This window comes from Pteronotus mesoamericanus, unplaced genomic scaffold (assembly GCF_021234165.1).
Source record: "Pteronotus mesoamericanus isolate MK-2021 breed Mesoamerican mustached bat unplaced genomic scaffold, CSHL_Meso_final contig_317, whole genome shotgun sequence".
NCBI classification, from domain to species: Eukaryota; Metazoa; Chordata; class Mammalia; order Chiroptera; family Mormoopidae; genus Pteronotus; species Pteronotus mesoamericanus.
Window position 1 is genome coordinate 1,759,386 of NW_026555133.1, and position 21,848 is coordinate 1,781,233.

Consider the following 21,848-nt stretch of genomic DNA (forward strand, 5'->3'; position numbering starts at 1 on the left):
GGGGAACTTCCAAAGTTCACATTTTGGAAGGAGGCTGGGGGAAGTAGGTGCCACGTGTGAAATGAAGCTGGAGGCACTGATGGAACATGGAACCAGAATAGAAGAGGGTAGGGAGGGCCTGACATCACCAGGAGGGAAACGCTGGGTCAGTAAGGATCTGCCGGTAAGTTGAAGTGCAGTCTGTAGGGTATGCTGCAGTGTCCACACCAAGTGCTTCGTGAGGATGACAGTGAAAACTGGAGCAGCTGCCACATCTATGGAGCTCCAAGATCTGGACCTGCTCTAAATATCTGACATACAGTGACCTGTGTAGTTTTTTAAAATAGTCCTATCACATAGTTACCATTATTATCCCCATTTTATGTGTGAGGAAACTGAGGCACAAGAAAGTCAAATACCCCACTCAAGGTAACAGATAGTAACTTACAGAGCCAGGATCCAAAACTAGGTCATTTGGCTCTTGCCATTGCGCTCTTAAAATACTATCTTTTATGAAAGTGCCAATATTTGGCTATCTTTGGCCTACACAAACAATAATTTTGTACTGCTCAAGCTAAAATCATTTCCTCTCCAGGACTCACCTTTTTCTCTGTCTAAAACAAACCAGGACATTGGGTCAAACAGTGTTTATTGAATGTAAAGTAACCCCATCCCCATAGGGAAGAAAGTTCAAAGGAGAACAGAGAATAATACAGATTAAATACCCACCTGTGCATTCACACTCTCTTGCACACACACAGACACACACCACATACATATCCAAGCTCTAATGGTGACAAGACAAACACCTGCTTCCTCCAGCCTAAGTAAGTGATGGCCGTTAGGAGGTGGTTCAGAGGCGGGGCTCCAGAATGTGTTCCAGTAGCAGCAGCCTTGTCCCTCTGCCCCCTGCCCTGCTCCCAGGGAGCCGGGGTGCCTAGGAGGTAGGTGGCAACTCTTCCCCACTCTGCCGCAGACGCTTCTTGGCTCGGATCTCATTCATGGCCTCTTCAATGGAACGCGTGTCCCTCTTGTTGGCCACGGGCACTGGGGGCAGAGGGAAGGCGGGGAGGGCCTGGAATCCCTGTGCCTTAGCCCTCCGTCCCCTGCCCATCTAGCCCTCCTCTCCCGTGCCCTCCCCAGCCCCCACTGTGGCCTCACCACAGCCATAGGTCTTGTTGGCCTGTAGCATGTGAGCCGCATCCTTGGCTGCCCCCTTGCCGATGAGGTGGCTGTACTTGTCTTTGTAGTCACTGGTGGGGCTCACCACCACAGGTCCTTGCTGAGCTTCCTCCTCCTCCTGCCGCTGGGCCAGCTCCTAGGGGTGCAAAGGAGGAGCACTGGTGCTAAGGGGCCTGACCCCAAACCCTCCCAGGTGGCAGGCTGCAAGGCTCCAGGCCTTGCCGGAAACTCACCTTCAGCTTCCGTTTCTCTTCAGCCTTCTGGGGGTCCCACTCCTCTCCACGACGATAGGAGTCCAGCTCTTCATCTGATGGTGCAAACTCCTGGGGAAGAGGGATGATCGGGTCAAAGGTCCACATACATGTTTCATCTCATTTCTGTCTGCCAGGTGGTTACAGGAGAGAGTGGGGAGCTCAGGCCTTTCACCTTTTTGAAGATCATGACGTAGCGACATTCATCGTCTTCCCCGAAGGAGAAGGATGTCAGGCCAGCCACTTCCACCACATCATGTCTGAGCAAGGAGAACAGAGGGGAAAGAGTATGTAGAGCCATGAGGAGGCCTTGTAGCCTCCTCTTGTGAATTTCCTCGCTGGACCTTTCATGCCACCCTGGCCACCCTTCTCCTGCCTCCCCAAGCCCAATACACTCACAGTATGCTCCTCTCTATCTTGTTCATCGGCTGAAACTTTTTCTTGATCTGCCCACTGTCTTGGATGAAATCTGACACCTCTTTCTCCATCTTGGGAGAGGGAAATGGGAAGAAGATATGAGATGATGGCTCTGCCCCAATATCCCTTTCCCCAACGGGCCTTCGCCTCCCCACACCTATCCCAGCCTCCATGCCATTGCCTTGCAGGCTTCATCTCTCTTGAGACATTTTCAAAGAAATACTGAGTTCTAATTCTAACTTATTGGATGTCCTTCCTGAGGCTCCCTTTGATCTCTTCAGTTGTTCTCACCCTTTTACGAAACTCCACTTTCTGCTGTTTCTCTTGCTCTTGTAGTTTCTTCAGGCGGGCAGCCTGCTCTGCAGGTGAGAAACGGCAGCGTGAGGCCAGGGGAAGAAGCATGGGCAGGGGGAGCTTGTAAGGCTTCAAAGGAGGTCTGGTGTCCACTGGGAGGTATCAGGCTGGGAAGGTAGGGTTACTGTTTATTCCTCAAGCATTTATCGATATTTAAACCTGGTGCTGTGTTAGGCCCCGGAACACCGAGATCATTAAGACATAGCTTTGCCCTTCAAGAGCTCAGTTTAGTGGGAGTAGCAAAGATTAGAATCATACTTAACCTCATTTCCCAGCCTCACTGGGGGAACCAATTTACAAACATTTATTTAATACCCACAGTGTACAAAGAACTATAAGGCACCTGGGGAGGTAAGGACTAAACCCTGGCTTTAAAGAGTTTATCACCTCATTGTCTACACAGGAAAGGGGAAATTATCTAACTTCCTATATTTTGTAACCTTCCCCCCCCCGCCCCCCCCCCCCCCCCCATACACACTACTCACTTCCACAGACAGGATGAAGCTGAAAGGGCTAATCTCACACCCTTCTCCTTCGGGAGTGTAGGTGTTCAAAGTCAACTGTAGAGGAACTTCCCACCCATGCACCTTAATGTTCCCTCTCCCTTCTTCTGCCATTTTGAATCCTTTGTATCCTTAAGGCCCACTTCCTCCACAGGATCTGAATACCTTCAGTTGCACTGACCTCCTCCTCTTTTCCTAATCACTCCATGCCTTTGCACATGTTGTTCCTTCTCCTTGAAATGCTTTTCCTCCTCTTGCAAACTCTGAGACCTACCCTGAGTCAGAGTTACTCACTTCTTCCTCTGGGGCCCACACACATTCAGACATCCACTTCTGCATGTGCTGAGAACTAATGTAATTTAATTGTTTGTCTCCCCTGGCAGACTATAAGCTCCTAGGAGGCAGGGACCCTCTTCATCTACTATCCAGTTATTCTCTGTGGCCCCAGAGCCTGATGGCTTAGGAGCTCTCATCTCTTTGATAGCAAGAGCTCTGACCATTGGTGCATCCCATCGTGGTTACTGAGTGTTCGCTAACTGGTTTGCGAGTCTTCTCTCTGTATCTGAGGAGGTGGCATAAGATTATAGTTAATTTTTTAAAAAAGATTATTTTTAGAGAGGGGAAGGGAGGGTGAAAGGGAGAAAAACATCAATGTATGGTTTCCTCTTGTGTGCCCTCTACTGGGGACCTGGCCTGCAACCCAGGCATGTGCCCAGACTGGGAATTGAACCCGCGGCCCTTTGGTTCAGAGGCCGGCACTCAATCCACTACGCTACCCAACCAGGGCTATAGTTAAGAATATAGGCTTAAAACTCACACCGGGGTTTAAAACCCTGCCACTTAATAAGTGACTAAACTCTGAACGTCAGCTTCCTAGTCTGTCAACTGCCACTGGTGGATCCCATCTAGACTGTCATGGTGAGCATGAAATAATTCCAGTTGCCAGTTCCCTTTATGCTCCCTCCTTCTTCAGAGCTTTCAAATACACATCTCTGCCTGCAACACTTTGCTCCCCTTCTCTTGACTGAATTATCTATTCTTCAGAGGTCAGCTCACTGTAGACTAGGTTAAGGACCCCTAGGTAGCCGCTTTCATAAATTATTTTTCTTTCGGAGCCCTTATCAAGTTGGTTATTAAACTTCAGTATCATCATTTCGTCAACGAGCGTTTCATCAATGCTCCATACTGTGGGCTCTTGAGAGTACCCCTGGCCCTTAGCAACCGTTCAGTAAATAATGGATATTTCGGTATTAAGCAGCACGTGTCCGGGAAAGGGCCTGTTCGTGGTCTCAAGGACCGCAGGGTTGGGGGCGGGGGTCTTCCCCAAGGCAGTCATTCTGTCAGACTCGGTCACACGCCACAGCAAGAGCCACCCAGGGGAAGCTTACACCTCCAGGCCGGCCGCACCCTACGCTAGCAACCCGAACTCTTAAGCCCGCCTGCAGGAAAGTTACTCAGAGAACACAGGGGGGGAGCCTATAGCCAATCGGACCGGGCAGAGGTGTTCTCATCTCTCCAATCAACACCACGAGCCGTCTGAGGAATTCAGGAATGTAAGGCTACAAATGAAAGATGAATTGGAAACAGGCAGAAGGGACTGGGTTAAATCAAGTAGTAGGAGTAAAAGGGCATGGAAAGAACCGAACAACCAATTGGAGGTGCTAGGGGTGGGTGCCCAGAGGACGGTCCTTAATAGGTAGACCTTTAAGTTAAGATGGCTAATAGAGGTGAAAGGATTGCAGAAGTGCGTGTTCTTGAGCCAATCAGAATGGGAATGGGCCGTGGGACACTCCGGACAGATGGGAGGGGCTGAGTGGCCGAACACGCCCTCCTGCGACCTGAAGGCGGGCCAAGGAACACTAAGGGGTTGGGGGGGGCCCCCCCAGATACAGCCTGCCAATCAGAGCACGCCACCAGCCGACAGGCGGGCCTATCGGCGAATGGAAAGCAATAACTGAGAAGCCAGAATAGGAAAAGTGGCAGGAAGCTGGCGCTAGGCTTTGCGTAGCCAATCACCGCCCGCTACCAACAGCGGGCGGGTCGACGGCAGCCCTTGTAGGGACTTTGGGGGGTCTCCTAAGAGGCCTGTGAGGGGTCTTTCAAGGTTGAAGAGGCGGCACCGTCTAAAAAGGGAAGAGTGCGGTCCTGAGAACTGGGTGAGGAAAGGCAGATGTTAATTTAGGATCCTCACCTCGGGCCTTGCGCCGACTCTCCTGGTCACCGAGGCTGGGTGGCTTTTCCATGGAGCTCAGGATGGAGCCCAGTAGGTCCGCCATCTTGGGAGTGACAGAGAGGGGGCGGTGCGTCTTAAAGGGAAGGGCGAAACGCCTTTAAGGCCGGAAACACGTCGGAGGTCGAAAACCTCAAACAGGTCCGCCCCGGCGCTGATCTGGCAGCCTCCCTCCTGCCGAGGCCCCGCCCTTGCCCAGCCTCACTCCCCTGCCCGCGCCCCGCCCCCCCCCAGACAGAAGTCGGAGGCTGGCTGGTGCAGTGATGTTTAATGGCAATTTGTAGAAACCAAGCCCATGCACAAGTAGAAAGTGCTCGTGGGGCCGGCAGGAGGCCCCCGCCGCGCTCGGGAACCACAAGCCCGGCCGTGCAGCCCTCCACGCGACGCCTTAAATAGATTCTTCTTAATTATACTCTGTATGTTACATATTTACAAGCCCCCTCCAATCGGGGCATGGGGTGGGACTCCGCAAAGCGTTCCTATATACAGCCCCCCCCCCCTTTGGCCCCGAGGTTGGTGGCCAAGGGTCGGAGTGACACGGGGTGGGGGGGGGAGGGTGGCGGGGGAGGGGGAGACAGGGCCACAAAGGGAGGAAACAGACGCAAACATGCGGAGTCAGGTAAAGGGCACGTTCAGCCCTGAAACACAAGGGGCGAGCGCGCAGCGAAGGCAGAGGTGGGACCAGGCTGATACATTCAGAGACGCCTCAATCAAATAAATAAGGCAAGTCAGGAAAGGGGTGAGGCGGGTGCAGGCAGGGAGGGAGCTGTGGAGAAGGGGCAGGCAGGGCTCCGGAGGTCACAGCTGAAGATGCAGGTATGTGGGGCGAGGGTCTTCTGGAGCCAGGGACCAAAAGAGAAGGGACGCGACCTGGAGAGAAGAGGAGCTGGGCTGTGGTGGAGGGAGTTCAGCACTTTGGAGGGGGAGGAGGGCAGAGACCTAGGGATCTCCAAAGTGACGGGGAAAGCTGCCGACAGGGGGCTCCTCCTCCCCCAGAGAGCCCTCTCCCTTAAGACTGCAAGAAGCGGCCTTCAGGGTGGGGAGAGGTCAGGTGGCCAGTCCAGGTTGGGGAAGCCCTTCCAGCTCCTGGTTCTGCTTCAGTTCCCTCATCCTGCAGAGAGAGACAGAAGAAGTCAGAGGAGACCAGCAGATCTGGGGAGGTAGAGTGATGGAGTTGGCAAAGCAAAATCCAGCAGGAGAAAGGATGAATACCTGTGTCGGCAGCGCCGCAGGAATCTCATGATTTTCCGGGCTGCCTGGTCCTGCTTCTTGGTGAGAAAGGAGCCTCTGGCAAAAAAAAAAAAAAAAAAAAAGAGAGAGACCTCACACAACACTCAGGCATCTCCTGTTCTCAGCCCCTTAGGGACCCTAGCAAGGAAGGGCAGGGGACAGGACAATTGGCTGGGTGTTGGGGGTTCCTGGGCAATGGGCATGGATGCACTGGGCAGGCACAAGGCTGGACCCGTACTTGTTTCGGGGGGGCAGGCTGCCCGTGGGCCGGCGGCGATAGGAGCGGTAGTGCTGCTGGATGAGCACAGCTGCCCGGCGGCTCTGCTGAAACCGCTTCTGCTCATAGTAGCTTCGGAACTTGCTCTGGATCAGGATGGCCGCCTGGGTCATCTTCTTGTAGAGTGCAAACTGTAGGGGTGGGGAGGAGGGGCGGGCTGAAGTGGAGGGACAGAAACCCAAACCCATGAGAGTCACCCCAAGTTCAGCTGATGCAGGTCTCTTTCTCTAATCCACACGCTCATGGAAAGGCTTGAATCACCACAGACAACCTCACACCCAGATCTCATGCCTAATACCTTAAGTGCAATCCAGGTCAGCTTGTGGAGAGAGAAGGGGAGTCAGGGTCCCAGCAGCATTCTGGATGCTCTGGGCTGGAATGTGTGGTTGTGGGTGTGGGTTGGTGTTATGCTTTAGAGAGAGAAGGGTCTCACCTGCTTGTACTTCCGGTAACAGCGCTGGATCACAGCTGCTGCTACCTCCTGCTGCTCCTTCAGCCACCGGCCCTAAGGGGAAGGAAGGACGTCTTAGCGCCAAAGCACCCACCTAATAGACTTGTGACCTGTTCTTCCCACTTGCCTGAGGTCCTCTGACCCTTCACCCCATCTGAGGCCTCTCTGGATGACTGTTCTACCTCCCGAAGTCCTGGGAACCCACAGTCCCCCCTGCCTCAAGATTGTATAATTCATGCCCTGAGACATCCCAGCCTCCTGACCTTGTACTTTCGGAAGGCTGTCTGGATGACTCGGGCTGCCTCATACAATTCGCGCTGTTCATGATCCGATAATGTCAGCAGGGCAAAATCACTCTCCATCTTGCCACTGGCAGATGCAGAGAGAAACTCTGCCCAAGAAGGTGCTGGAGGGACAGCCAGGCGACCCCGCTCCAAAGGCAGTTCACTGTAGGGTAGGAAGAAGGCAAGTCATAGGGCATGTGAAGTCCCTCTTCTGCCTAGGGGTTGCTGTAAAGGGAGACCCCCAGCAATAGAGCCTGTAGAGTGTGATTCCAGAGCTCATCAGCCAGTTCCAATACCCTTCTTAAAGGCCCTTGGGGTCTCTGCCAGAATGGAACTTTGACTATGGGGAAGCTGCCTTCCCCCTTCCTATCTTCCCCAGAGGAAGAATCTAGAGGCTTTGTCCTAAGCTGCTCACCTGGGAGGGGCAGAGCTGGGGAAGTGGTCCACATTCTCCAGGTAGCTGGCCAGCCAGGACATGGTCTCGCTGAGCCCCAGGGCCCCTGTCCGCTCCCGCATTGGGGCTCCAGCGTCGGGCAGCCCCACAAAGCCCTCTCGTTTAATCCGCTCTGGTGTGGCTTCGATGATCTGCTTGGCCAGTGAGATCATGTCCACCTGGATAGAGAAGCTGTGTGAGCCTTGAGGGGTCCCAATTGCCAGATGTTCCTGCCCTGACACAGCTGTAGCCTCAGTCCACTTCCTATGTTGTTCTTCCTCTCACCACCAGATGAGGCTTCAGGGACTGCTGTCCTTTCTAACTCCACCTTTTTGGCCATTGTTCCACATTCATTCATTAATACTTACTGGGCTTCCACCTATGTTGAGACATTGTAGAGAACATAGGATAGGAAGGACATACTCCAAATGGAGATTGAGGAGCTGAGCAAATCAAGGATTTAGCTTTCGAGGCTAACTGCCCACTGTCCCACCCAGTCCTGGCCCTGCACACTGACCAGCACATCCCACCCACAGGCTTGGCCTTCAGCTTACCCACCACATGACATCCTATGGAGCGGCTTCAGCCCTGCCTTTACTGCTGCTCTGAAGCCCACAGCACGTCCTGTTGGCCACATGTGACAGCCTACCTTGTGGAGGTCTCGATAAGGTTTTTGTACTTAAAATGCTACCCAATTCATTCACCTCTCTAAACCAGATATGTCCTCAGGCTCTTGCTGCTACACTTGAAGATTTACTCTCTCATTTACTTTTTCAACTTAGTCTTTACCTTGTGCAGGTCTCCTCCTCACCAAAGGTCATTGCCAGAAACCTCCGCCTTGCCAACCTCTCTTTTCCACAATCCTCCCAACTTCTCTCCATCATTCTGGTTCCCCAAGAAGCTTGTCTCTTCATGGATTAACAGGTAGCCCCGAAAATCCAGCTCTAATTGAAGATATTCCCCAGAATTTTTAACCTCTGATGCCTGATGACCTCTAAGTCAAGCTCTGATAGGAGCTAAGCAAAGGATTATCGTTTGTCAAAAAATGAGAGTAAATGGCCACTTCCCAAACTAAAGTTAAGGCTCAGTCTGTTTCATGGACTAGTTGGCCTCACCCCACCCCTGTACCCCATTCTTTCTAGCCCTCATATTCCATCAACATAAGTGGTACCGGGATTACGTCCACAGCTGCTGGGCTGTAAGCTTCCTCTGGAGCAGCCCCAGCGTCCGGAGCTGGTGGGAGAGGAGGCGGTGAGGGTGGGGGTCCTTTAGGGTTGGTGGCTTCATAGTCCATGAGGAGTAGGGGGGCCTCCGGGGCACCAGAGGAGAGTTGGCCTGGGACCATCTCCATAATAATCTCAGAGGCAGGCAGAGGAGCTGGGGGAGGACTCCCATCTGGGGCACTAGAATAGGCTGAAGTGACAGAGAAAGCGCCATCCGACAGCTCCGAGGGCGAGGAGACACTGCTCAGACCTATACGGGAAGGGAAGAGGGTGAGGGCAGCAGGAGCCACAGGCCAGCCCCTGAGTCACCGACCGGCCTCATCCCTGCTCTCAGTCTCCCATCCTTCCTCGTATGATCTTCCCGTCCGTGCCGCCTCTTCGGTCTCCCTACTCCTCTCACACTTCTGTCTCCCACTCTTCAGCTTCCCCCCTGGCCTATCCTTCCACCCACATCCTCTTCTTAAAAAGGTTAGGGGCAACCCTCACCAGTGTCTGGGCTGGAGGAAGGGGGCGACAGGGCAAGTGCGGGCTCAGCTGAAGCTTCCTGTCGCTGGAGTTCCTCAAGGCAGCGGGCAAGGCGCACGTGACCCCGGGAATGAGCCACAGACAGGGGGAGACGGCCCAGAGAGTCGGGAATGCTCAGCGCCTGTCGGTTCCAACGGAAAAGGAGCACAGCAGCTTCCAGGTGTCCTAGGGCACAAGCCCACATCTAAGGAGGGGCAGGGACAGGACGGAAAGTAGGGGGAGAGAGGAGGAGGTGAGGCCCAAGGCCTTCTCTCCTGATGGCCACATCTTCACTCCCTTGCCCTCCCGCATCCTCCTGCAGGAGATGTGCCCTTTGAAGCGCCCTTCCCATTTCCCACTGCCCCACGTGCACTCAGGAATCCAGCATCCTCACCAGAGGGGTGCAAGAGAAATGATCCACGTTGAGCGGGTCAACCTCTTGCTCTAAGTCCAAGCTTCCCGTCTCCACGCTTCTGGACGGTTTGGGAAAGGAACATGAGAGCCCAGTCAGGGGAAAAGTAGGCAAAGCAGGAATGTTGGAACTAAAGGGACAGGGAGACAAGCTATCTAGAAGTGATATAGTCAGAGGGATGAGGCAGGCAGAGATGAGTAAACTGTAAGGTCAAGAGTCAGTGTTGTAACTCGGGACGTTAAAATTCCCCCCACTACAAATCTTCCAGCCCCTCTTCCTTCCCAGTGACCCCAACTCCCTCTTGGAAGGGCGCTAGTCCCCCTCAGTCCCCTGGCACTTCTGTCCCAGTGGCTGCCCGGCCCCCTCCCTGCTGCCCCGCTCACCGCCACTGGCTCAGGGTCTCGATGAGGCGGGCGTAGCCCTGGGCAGCAGCCAGGTGCAGCAGGCTCATGCCCCGGAAGGGGCTTCCGTGGGCCAGACGTTCAGGACCCCTCCAGGTGGAGCGTGGGATCATGCTCTCTACCAAGACCACCACCCGTGCCTCGAACCCTGGCCCCTGGCCTTCATCCTGCAGTACACACACCCTTATGTAGAGAACTGAGCGTGTGGTCCTTTGGCTTCAGATGGCCTTGGCCATCCCATACCTGTCCTCTCAGCTTCTAATTCTGCCCCTCCCCCCACATTCCTCACTCCAGGTTTCCACCACCCAGACCCCCCATGGCCCATCAGTTCTCCCAGTTCCGGGGTGTCCCCCACTCCCACAGCCAGCTTCCTCCAGACCCTCTGGCAGCCAGCCAGACCTCACACCCTCGCCCAAGTTGTGCCTTCACATGGCTCAGATCAGTGCCATATCCACAGATGGCTTCTCCCCTTCAGAACCCAGAGTTCTCTCCCCGTCGTCTTCCTTCAGAGACCCAGAACCCACAGAGCACCAAGCCTCACCCCGCCTGGCCCTCCCCCACCCTCTCCTTCACCTCCACCCTTCTTCAGACCAGAAATAGTCTGAAGCCTGTCATGCCAAGAGGGTGCCCAGAATAGCCACTCTTGCCACAGGGCGGGGGTGGAGCAGGGTGACATCAGGGTTTAGGGAGGAGGGCTGGCTGAGGAGTTTGGGGACGGGAGAGTGAGAAGTTCACACACTAGCACCATTTTGTTTAGGAAGACCCTCCTGCTCACTGTAGACCTCCCTCACGGAAGTACCTGAATTGGAGGCACATTAGGACCCTGGCAGGGTGCCTGCCCAGCTGCCGCAATCTCTGCCATCCGCTTCTCCATCTGCTCCAGCCGCTCCAGGATGGACATCCGGAACTGGTTGTCTGAGGGGGAATGGGGATGGCAGCCTGAGGGGGCAGGGCCTGGGTGATGCCCTGAACGCCAGAGCTGGACCTACCCTGGCATCTTGACGTGAAGACACAGAATCATATTCTTTCTTCTTCCACAAAACAACAGCCCCTTTACCCACCCACCTTTGAGATACAGCCCACCAGAACTCAGTCCTTAAGCTAGGGCTCTTAACACTATTCACTGACCTAGGACCAGAATCCAGAGCCACGACTGTGTCCTTCAGGACGCAGAGAGAGTAGGAATTCCCACACAACATCCAGCCCTGAACTGCCCCAGGCCACACATAAACACGCATTTCCCCAGCCTCCTACGAGGTGAGTCGTTTTATCAGTTCTGCTTGCCCCAGACACTACCTTTGTCCCCCATGCTGGGACTGAAGGACTCCAGGGTCCCTGCTCTCTGTTAACCACTGCCCAAAAGAGCTCAGGGACTGCGATTTGAAAAGCACCGCCCCCTCCTCCTGGCCCCCCACAGCTGTCCACAAAGAGGATGGTGGGGAGGGAATGTGACAGAGATGGATAGCCATGTCCATTCCTCCTCCCCCCGCCCAAGCACAAATACACATGCACACACACACATCCCAAGCTATATCTGTCCCCTCTTGAGATCACGCAAGGACAAGGAGGCGAGGCAGGAGGGAATCAGAGCCATGGACAAACAAGCACAGAGAAACAGCGGAGGTCAGGGATGTTCCGAGATGCTAGGCAGAAGGGGATGAAGGCATAGAAGTGATGGCGGGGAGGAAGGTGGAGAGTGATGGGCAGAAGCCCAGGTATAACAGGAGAAAGCTGAAAGGATAAAAGGAAGAGAGGAGAGACAGGACAGAGGAAAGCTGGGGACTGTACCAAACAAGCAACAAGGAAGAGAAGAAGAGGGACAAGTTAAGACCCTGGTCCAAGGAGGAATGGAAAGAACAGTGAGGAAGGCAACCCACAGGAGAGATGGTATGACGCAGATCAGGCAGGGACAAGAAAGTAAGGTGAACAGTCACGGCAGGGCAGACAGAACAGGCCTGGGAGGCCTGGCAAGACTGCCAGGTCAGCTGCAGGGCAACCCACCCGCTTTGTGAAGGGACAGGAGGCTCTGAGAGCGAGGCAGGCCAAGGGCCGGCAGAACCAGGGAAAGAAGCAGGGATGGAGGGAGACATGCTCAACAGGGTGGCAGCAGAACTGAGAAACTAAGAGGCAACAACAGAGACACCCAGAGGAGAAGACAGAGAAGCGCAAACCTAGAGAGAGAAGCCAGAGCAGAGAGAAACAGTTCTCAAAGCCACAGGAGGGATAATCAGTAAGAGGAACAGATACAGTTCTAGATTTAAATAAACACACACACATACATGTGTGTGCATGCATCTCTGCGTGTTTGAATAAGGCAATACGTTTGTATGAGAACGTACACCATGATATTAAAGTAGTAGTTACTGAGTAGTACTATAGGCGGTTTTCATTTTCTACTTTGTAGTTTGTGCTTTTCTATAATTTCCAAATTTCCTATAATAAATCCTTATCTTTATAGAGGGGAAAACAATAAGAAAACTGAAACATGTATATATATATATATGTATAATATATACACACTCATCACATTCCATATATATTGCTCCAGACTCTGTCCCTGCCCAGCCTCTTGGCCTTGCTTGCCTAAATCCCATCCTTTGTGATGGAGACGACAGGGAAGAGCCGAGGCAAAGCTGGTTCCGAAGTTTACAGGGAAGAGGAGGTAGGGGAAGTTTGCTGCTGCATTTAGAAATGACCAGTGAAGCAGGCACTGAGGAAAGACTGGTAACGGTGGCTTAGGTGGCGGCCACCTGAGTGCTAAGGGGTCTAGGAGCCTGTCATGTTCAAAGGTTGTGGGGCCCGACACTTGGGGTCGGAGGGCTAGGTACTTACCATCTAGTGACAGCCAGTCAAGCTGAGTACTGGGCAGTGACAGGAATCGGCGGGCTCGATACTCAAAGAGCACAGAAGCAGAGAGGGGCCCCTCCCGCCCGGCCACCTGCAAAGACACCAGCCCCACCTCATGGGCTGGAGAGGGCAGGGTCAGTGAGAAGAGCTCTCTTTCCCAACCTCCTTCTCTGGCCCCGTGTTAGAGCCACAGAGAGAGGGTCACTTCACATTGCGTTCCCCAACTTCACTGCTGTGGGCCAAGAGGCCCCTGGCTTTGGTGGCCTTGGCACTAATTGGGAAGGGGTTCCATTCATTTAAGAACTTAACACCTGCTCTGGGCCAGAGACCCCTTGGACTCTAGACCCTGAGGTCAAGGATGTTTGTTATTCAGCACCAAGGCCTGAAAGCTGAGGGTCAAGAGACACCTATACTTATAAACAACTTGATGGTCAACAAACCCCGTGGTCTCCCAGGATCAGTGTCGAGAGGTCACGACCCTGTTACTAAGATGGGGGAGGAGGAGAGCTAGCTGCTCACCAGTGGTGTTTAGTGAGAGCTCTGTCTGAGGGTCTCAGTGTATACGGCCTTGAGAATGAAACCACCAGGCCCTGGTCCCAAGCCTAGGGGCCGAGGCTTATTCCCAAATGGCAGCTTCTCTGGTCTCATCCCTTTCCGTCCATGCACCACTGAACAGGGCTGCTGAGCTGGGGTGAGAACACACTCACTGACAACAAAGCTGTCAACCTGTTACTCTGGTGATCCTTGGGGATCCCACAGAGAGGCTGCCTGTTGAGTGCAGGGTAAGGGGCAAGGCTGGTGGCAAAAGGGCAGAGACAAGCCTTGGCAATGACGTCTAGACCAGTGCTGTCCCAGAAGCCTTTCCTCAATGATGGATGGAAATGTTTACCTGCCCTCTTCAGTAGGGGGGCACTAGCCACAGTCACCTCTGAGCACTCAAAATGTGGTTAGTGTGACTGAGAAACTGGATTTTACATTGAATTTTAATTAATTTCAGTAGGCGCATGTGCCTCATGGCTACCACATTAGCACAGGTCTAGAACCAATGTCCTTCAGTCCCAGGACTGGTTGGAGGAGACCAACATCTCTCTCTTCTCATTCTCCCAAGAGCCAAGGACTCTGACTTGAAGCCAGAGGCCTGAATGGACCTTAGAGACCACTTGGGCCAAATGCCTGACCTCACAGGAAGGGAGGCCCAGGACCTAAGAAAGGAGGAGACTCATCTAAGGTCACTAGTCAGGTAAGGAGTAGCTTTTCTTGGACCAGAACCTGGACCTTCTGACACTAAGCCCAGACTGATCTGCCTGCTGGGGGACCGTGGGACTCAGCCTCAAGGCTGGATGAGGTCTTTGTGCTCTCAGGAACAACTCAGCAGATTTGTTCCCAGTGCTTCCTGGAAGTCCTAAATGCCCATGTTATCCCCTCCCCCACTGTTCCCAATCCCCATACCAGGACAGTAGCAGCGTAAGACACCAGGCTGGACAAGTGACGCTGGCACTGCAATGTGATCAAAGACGCAGGAGTAATGCTCGGAGGCCTCTGTCCACGGACCTGTGATGAGCACCTTGACCCCACCCTGCAGACAGAAGTCAGAGGGCCCTGTGACCAGAGCTCTGTTTGGCATCCATCCACTCACTCACTCATTAATTCAGACCCTGAGAGAATAGCAACGCTGCGGCAGGCCCTGTGTGAGAGTGTGGTGGTACAGGGACTGGACAGGGTCCTCTGGGTAAGGTCAGCTCGTCAGTCCCTCCTCCCCAACCTCCCTGCTCTCCACCTAAGTCTGCTAGCCTCACCCAAGGCTAGGAACTCATGTGCTGATAGCTGTCATCAGGAGGAAGTCCTTTTCTTAGGCCCCCACTGTAGTTCCTCCTTTCCCTCTCTAGGGCAGCACATAGCAGAACTTCTCTAATGATGAAGACAGCCTTTTAGCTTCCCCAAATCTGCAGTCATATCCCAGCTGTATTTTTTCTTCTCCACAGTTGCCCATTCCCTCCCTGTGAAAGTCACCGAGGGAGTGAAGTCGCCTGGGCACTTGGGAGACTCACACAACCATGTGGAAGGGGAAGGAAGGGGGAAGGGTGAGTCAGAAGGACTATGCAAACAGGAAAGGAGCTGCACTCTGGAAAAATAGAGGTTGGGAGGAGAACTAAGCAGCCATGGCAACTAGACCACAGACCATGGGGTAAGAGGAGACTCACCTCTGGGTAGGACCACTCTGGGGAGAAGTCTGTGATGGTGCTAAGAGCAGGAGAGAGCTGGGGGGTTGGGGCAGGCATGCTTGGAGCTTCGTCACTGATGAGTTCTCCCATAAGGTCTGGGAATGATGAAAGACTGAACGGCTCCAGCTCGCTGGTCCCACCAGCTCCTCCAAACAAGGCGTCCCCTCTTCCTACCCTGCCTGATGGCTCCAAGGGTGCCGGTGAAGGTGGGGGTGAAGGAGGGGGTGAAGGTACAGGTGGGGCAGACCCCTGGGCCTTGAGATCCTCCCCACTGTCATCATCTTGAATAAAGAAGCAGTTCCCTCTTTTCCCACCTGCCACTGACTGTGGAGGGGAACCCCGAGCAGCCGCCTGGGGCTCCAGGGCAGCAGCAGGCTCTAGGGCAGGACAGGGGGTGTGGGCGGCCTCTGCCTCTGGGAAGTCTGGGCTTACCCCCTGCCCGCCTCCGTATGTCTGGCCCCTCTGGGGGCTGTTGAGAAAACGATCAGGGTCAAAGGCAGGGCTGGGAGGAGCTGGTGGAACAGAGGGCTCAGAGCCTACAACCACAGACAAGCTCATGGAAGGGTGAGCATCAGCCTGGGGAGCCAAGTGCCTGGTGGGTGTCAAGCCCCCGGTACGCTGCTCCAGGCCTGTCAGGAGGAGGATTGCGGTGCCTCCTCTTGATGTACCCCCTCTAGAGGTGGGAGGGCTGGGTCTGATCTCTAGGGGTTCTGCAAAGCCTGATGAGGAGGAAGAGGAGGAAGAAGAAGATGGGGAGGTATGTGCCTTGGGGAGCTCTGGGGGAAGTGGGGCTATCAGTGGAGGGGGCTCAGGGGGATGGGGATGGGGGATAGAGGTCAGGGTTAAAGCTCGGGGTTCCACTTTAGGAGAGATGATGCGGTGTTTCGTGCTGCTGCATTTGTGGGTAAGGCTTCCAGAACCTATAATGGAAAGAGGTGGGGAGAAGAGAAGGGATATGACATCTTTCTCCAGCCTTCCCTTACTGGAAGCCTTGTATTTCCTGGGACACGGCTATATAGTGAATATGAGGTGTGCTACTGAGTATAGCCACTGGGAGGCAGCAGAAATACTTATCCTCCCCCAAATTAAACAGGGCTGGAGGAGCATGGCAGGGGAGGACTGCGGGCTTGGAGGAAGAGCTGAGAAAAAAGCTAAAGGCATAAAAATGAGACAAAAGGACAGAACCAAGGGGGTAGCAATCAGGAATCAAGCTAAGGCTGGGTCTAAGTGGTAGTGCTGGGGTGGAAGGAGTTGCTAAGGGTAGAAGGAATATAAAGAGCCTGGGCTGCCAAGACTCAAGTAAAAAGAGCTGGGGCCAGTGCGCACCCAGATGGGAAGGCTTCTGCTCAATGGGCCCATCTTTCTGGGACATGCAAATCAGCATGCAAATCCCAGTAAGACAGATACCCCCCTGGCATGAGTAAGCGCAGTGTGACAAGAAGGAAAAAGAGCTCCAAGGTGGGGGTGAGGGGGTCACTAACCAAGGCCCCCACTGCAAAGGCAGGCATGGGTTCGGGGTGCAGGCTTGGTCGGGTGAGTGTCCAGGATCTGCTGCACCAGCTGCTCTACAGAGAACTCCTCTGTCCCGTTCCCACAGCTCCACTTGATGCCGTGAACTAGAGGAGAGTTGGGGGGGTGCTATGGGAGCCCCACAGAGCGCAGTCATGGCTCCTCCAAGCACCTGAGATGTTCTGAGACTTCTGGCCAGGTGCAAAGAGGCCAGCAGCTTCAAAACTGCTTGCATTTATAGTTCACAGCTGTCCCTTCTCCACATTCCAACACCTTAGGACTCACCAGGAAACCTAGAACCCCTTCAGGAAAGCACCCTCTTGGCTTGGAGGGAAATGGTCACCCCACAGGCTCCTGGCGCCTTTGGGAGGCCCCCATTTCCACTCTCCCCTGGGAGCGCTGTCCTAGCCCTGCTGCCTTACACATGGGCTTCAGCTGTCCCAGCAGCTCCTCCCGGGACCACTTCAGCCACTCTCGACGGTCACTGCTGATGGAACAAAAGATGGGGCTGCAGCCCTTTCCACAATCCTCCAGGGCTGGGACGTTCAGGTAGTGCACAAGGACGATGTCAGGGTTCTGAGGGCACAAGGGTACACACACAGAGCACCATGGGGTCCTGAGATCCAGGGGCTCAGCTTCCCAGTCTTCACTTTCTTCCTGGGCACCTCCCCAACCTCACCCCCCGTTTCTGGCTCTCTCTATCCCCACCTCCCTATCTCCCCAGGCTCCTTTTCCCACTCAGAACCTAGTCACTTTTCCCCTGCATCCGTTCAGACCCCATCTCCCTCAAAGAGCCAGGAGGAGTGTGACCCCCTGAGCTCTTCCATCCTTACCTGGAGCAGCCAGTAGCAGCGCCGGTGGAATGTGGGGACGATGGAAGAGTGAACGTAGCAGCCATAGAGACACTGCCAGGAGACAGGCTGGGGTGGGGGGAGGGCTAGTCTGCTCCCCAACTCTTCCTCTGTTCAGTCCCTTTGCAGGAATCCCAATCTTTCCACCAGTTCCTCTTCAACCCTTACCCACCTCCACCTACTCCCCACACCTTTAAAATCCCAGCACCCCAAATCATAGATGAGGGATAGGAGAAGGGAAGAGTGGGACCAGGGCCTTACAGTGAGGACCCCATTTGAGATATGGGCCTATGTAGAAAACAGGGGCAGGGCAAGAACACACCTGAGATGAAGAGCAATGATATGCAGAAAAGAAACCTATGCTTAGAGGTTCAGTACTTGGACCCCCGAGGGAAATGCAAGAGAGGGGAGGGGACTGTGCACCGGTGTCCTCCAGGGGCGGCATGGCCTAAGGCCCAGAGAGTTGGGACATGGAGGGAAATGGGATGTAGAGGGTGCGCTAAGCTGTCAGCCAGCTGATGCAGAGTGAGTGAGAAGGGAGGGCGGTGAGGGGAACGATGGATGGCACACGCCCTGGCAGCGGTGGAACCCAGCTAAGGGCGGAGAAGGATGGGCCTGGGCAGATGAGCCGGATGCCTTGCCTACCTCCATGCCCTGGACCTTCAGCTTCATGTGGTCCTCTCGGGTGGTCTTCCCATCCTTCCGCTTCTTCCAGAGGTAACCATCCTTCCGGTATTTCACCTTCTTGCGGTTGTAGAGGATAATGGAGCCATTCTGTGGCCTGAAGAGGGAAGTGTTGGCCTTGAGTTCTGTGAACAGAACCCAGGACCCCTGCCGCTCGCCATCTTCACAGACTTTCTCACCTTGTCTTTGGGGCACAGGATAGCCACTCATCATGCTTCTCAAAGGTGATCAAGTAGGATGCAATCTCCTGTGGGAGAGGAGGTACTCGGGTGGGTGTCCCCCTCATACCCTTTCCGCCTGGCCTCTGGGTCCCCCCCTCAGCCTCACTCTGCTGAGTTCTGGCAGTTAGTGGAGGACGCTGCCAGGTATCTGGACCCAGCAAGGCCCACTGCCTTCCTTAGAACCCCAGGTTCCAACACCAGCAAGTCTAACCTCTCCTTCCCTCCCTTCCAACTGGGGCTTTTATCTTGGGGTCAGGTCCAAGCTCCTCATCATTCTTTGCTCACACCGCATATTATTTTACTCTCTCCAAATTCCATTTTTGTGCCACTTCCTGACTCAGAAAACTTTAATAGCTTGACACTGCCAGGAATTCCCGATTCCTCAGCCTGACTCTGAGGTTCTCCCTGACCAGGGATCAAACCATCGTTCCTATGTTCACACTATTTACACATATTGCACCCACCATTCCTGCCAGGCTGGTCCATTGATTCTTCCCTGAACTTGCCCTGAGCAGTAACCTCCTCAATGTTGGTGCCCTACAAGCCTGAAGTGTCACGTACACACCTCTTCGAGTCTGGAAATCCTAGCCATCCTATAGACCGAATCCCTTCCCAGGTCTCCATGGAGCCCTGCTGACTCCCCCAGCCCTTCCTGCTTTTACAACTATCACACACACACAGACCTTTTTACTGACGTTGTCTTCTAATCAAATAATTAAACCAACAATGATCAACCACCAAGTACATACAAAGCACTGGGCGTGGGGAGTACAGAAGGTGTGTAACACAGGACCATGCCCTCCAGAAGGAGCTGGCGCCAGTGGTGGTTAGAAGCAGAGGCTCTGGGGTGAGTCAGATAAACTCGTCCATGGCACAGGGATAACAATGCTTGCTCTAAAGCGCTGTGAGGGAACTCACAATGAGATAAATGAGATAATATGGGTCAAGTGCTTAGCACAGCGCCCAGTTCGTAAGAAATACTTTAAAGGTGGTAACCATTATTTTTACTCAGGTGGACAGGCCAAAAAACAAGCTCCTATACGATGCAGGTCTTTATACCTCTCCTATGATCCCCAAAGAGCCCAGAACAGTACTCTGCACTTGAAAGTCTGGACAGGCATATGAAGACGGCCCCCCCCCACCCCCAATCCAACGCCCTCTAGCCCACCAGACCTTGCTAGGCCCTCATCCCCCATGCTCCCCAGTAAACCTCATTTGTATTCCAGCGTAGCCGCTCTGGAGGCAGCAGCGGACAGCGAGGAAGACACTCCAACAGCTTCTTGGGGAGAAAGATCTTCAGGTGGTGGCTGTTCTCTAGGGGGAATTAGATGGGAGGGCTTAGCATGCTAGCCCAGGGGCAAAGGGCTGAATCCAGAGCACTGGGGAAATTGAAACAAGGGGAGCAGGGAATCCAAGAATTACAGTCACCACAGGGCAAGGAGAAAGAATGGTTGTGCCCAAAACGGGAACCTGGATGGTGAACTTACCAGCAACCTCGGTGGTGTCCTTGGTACTCATGGTGAGGGCTCCAGGGGCAAGGTCACCCCGGGCCTGAGGGGCCGGGGGGAGGGGGAGTCTGTGCTGGGAAAAGAGAGAACGAGTCATGGCAGAAGCCCCCACACTTATCCAGAACGAGGAGGATGAGGAAGATGAGGTGGGAGAGGGAGTACAGAACTGGGTCATGGTATCTGGGAAAGATGAGGACGAGGAATAGGATCGGCTCTGACGTGAGAGTAGAGCCAAGGAATGGGGGAGAGGGAAAACCCAGACGTGGTGCCAGGAACGAACGTGAGTGGGGAAACACGACAGAAGAGAGTAATCAGGAAGAATGGGGTGGGGGAGGGGGGAGGCTGGCAGGGCTGGCGTCCTACAGCGTGGGCCCTTGAGGAGGCTGGGGCTTCAGTGGGGTCAGGTCCTGGGGACTGGGACTCAGGGCATCCGGTCCTTGGAGAATAGTTTGGCAAAGGAGAGACTGGATGCTGGGGATTGGGGGTTGGGCAGGAGATCTAAGTCCGAGTGGAGAGCTAGGCCTTAGGAGACACACCCTGAGTCCCTTCTCTATTTGATTTTTCTAAGAGGAAAGACAGATCTGATAACCGATCCTAGCCTCGCTCTCTGGTACAGGCTGGTCAAGGCCTAGTACAACCTGGGCTAGACACCCAGCACCCAGCTTCCTACCCTCAGGACAAACGCAGAGGCTGACAGCCCTCTCCACCCCTTACCCACCTCTCTCCCCACCCTTCCTAAACGCCTTTGCCTCCCCTGGCCTCCAGGCCTACCCTACACCATCTACCACTCTGGCTCCAGCCCGAGCCCCCACCCTCCTGGGGGAACAGATGGAAGCTGGAGGAGGCTCTCAGCGCGGGCTCCGCCAGGTGTCCGAGGATGACGAGAGGGGGAGGCCCCTCCGAGCTCGGCTGCGTGGGCTGGGGTAAGGACTCCGCCCCAGGGCGCAGGTGCGCAGTCCGGGCTAGGCCGCCTGCGAGGGTGCGGAGCCGGCCGGGGGCGGCCCCCCAAGGTGGGGCGGTGGTCCCAGGAAAAGATCGGAGGTGAGAGGGTGCTGCCTCCCGCCCGCAGAGAGGGATGTTCTGGAGAAACTGCGGAGCAGAGTGTGTAGGCGCGCGGCGGGCGAGGGGCAGCAGGGGTGCGGGGGTCCCCCAGGCAGTCCGTCGCGGCAGGTCCGCGGTGGGCCCCGACGCAGAGCGGCGCCCCCTGGCGCGGGGGAGGAGGACGGAAGCGGGACGTGGGGGCGATCCCGAGGAGGAGCGGTGGTCTCCCGAGCGGCGCACCAAGTCTGGGCCGGTGGAGTTGCGCCCCCTGGCGCGGAGGCAAAGAGGCGGGCAAGAGGTCCTGGCTCTTACCTCCCGGGGTCCCGCAGGTGACGGCGGCAGCGGCCATTCTACCCCACACCGACCCCCCCCAGCGCCGGCTGACAGCGGCGTCCCACGTCACTGCGCACGGGGCGGGGCCTTCCAATTAAGGGGAAGGGGGTCGGGAAGAGAACCTGTGCAGCACATGGGAAGACTCCGGGTGGGGCACTGGGGGAGGGACCGGTTGCTACGAAGTCTCTGAGGGCGCAGCGTTACGGAGGGGTAGGCTTCCGGGGCCCTAAGAGACGGAAGCCTGGCCGCCTGACACGACTCTCGAGCTGGGAGAGTGGGGCGCCGGCGGCCGTCCGGTACTGGACGAGGACCGCTGGACTGGTGGGCAGGACTCCTTGAATTTTGGGGACTCAGCCCGACTTCATTGTAGCCGGGTCCTCCCCATGAGCCTCTCCTATCATTGCTCCCGGAGAGAAAGACAACTCTGGGCTCAACGTGTTTGCTTTTTAATGATAGAACTGAGGAAAGAACACTGCCAGGGAGCGACGCCTGGGCGGCAAC

General features: G+C 55.0%; 2 protein-coding genes across 9 annotated transcripts; both read right to left on the minus strand.

Moving 5' to 3' along the window:
- Nucleotides 1–611: 611 nt before the first annotated feature.
- SPAG7 (sperm associated antigen 7) lies at nt 612–5,011 on the minus strand. Its single transcript, XM_054575834.1, has 7 exons — nt 4,878–5,011; nt 2,121–2,188; nt 1,812–1,900; nt 1,588–1,672; nt 1,395–1,484; nt 1,141–1,297; nt 612–1,026 (listed from the first exon to the last, which is right to left on the minus strand). Exons 1-7 carry the CDS (start codon nt 4,960–4,962, stop codon nt 917–919), a joined length of 684 nt encoding a protein of 227 aa, XP_054431809.1. The 5' UTR covers nt 4,963–5,011; the 3' UTR covers nt 612–916.
- A 457-nt stretch (nt 5,012–5,468) lies between these two features.
- Nucleotides 5,469–21,409, minus strand: CAMTA2 (calmodulin binding transcription activator 2). 8 transcript variants are annotated; one of them, XM_054575826.1, is made up of 23 exons: nt 21,327–21,409; nt 19,953–20,046; nt 19,676–19,779; nt 18,424–18,491; nt 18,206–18,341; nt 17,543–17,629; nt 17,132–17,285; nt 16,682–16,816; nt 15,180–16,120; nt 14,428–14,554; nt 12,964–13,098; nt 10,931–11,046; nt 10,114–10,298; nt 9,713–9,791; nt 9,301–9,523; nt 8,763–9,064; nt 7,574–7,770; nt 7,138–7,321; nt 6,857–6,928; nt 6,722–6,742; nt 6,385–6,554; nt 6,129–6,203; nt 5,469–6,027 (listed from the first exon to the last, which is right to left on the minus strand). In XM_054575826.1, the coding sequence occupies exons 2-23, from the start codon at nt 19,981–19,983 to the stop codon at nt 5,964–5,966; spliced, it is 3,606 nt and encodes a 1,201-aa protein (XP_054431801.1). In that variant the 5' UTR covers nt 19,984–20,046; nt 21,327–21,409; the 3' UTR covers nt 5,469–5,963. The 8 variants fall into 8 exon arrangements, with proteins under 8 accessions (XP_054431801.1, XP_054431798.1, XP_054431797.1 ...); XM_054575823.1 differs by having other exon boundaries at nt 9,713–9,788; nt 21,327–21,397; XM_054575822.1 differs by having other exon boundaries at nt 19,953–20,041; nt 21,327–21,371.
- Nucleotides 21,410–21,848: the final 439 nt, after the last annotated feature.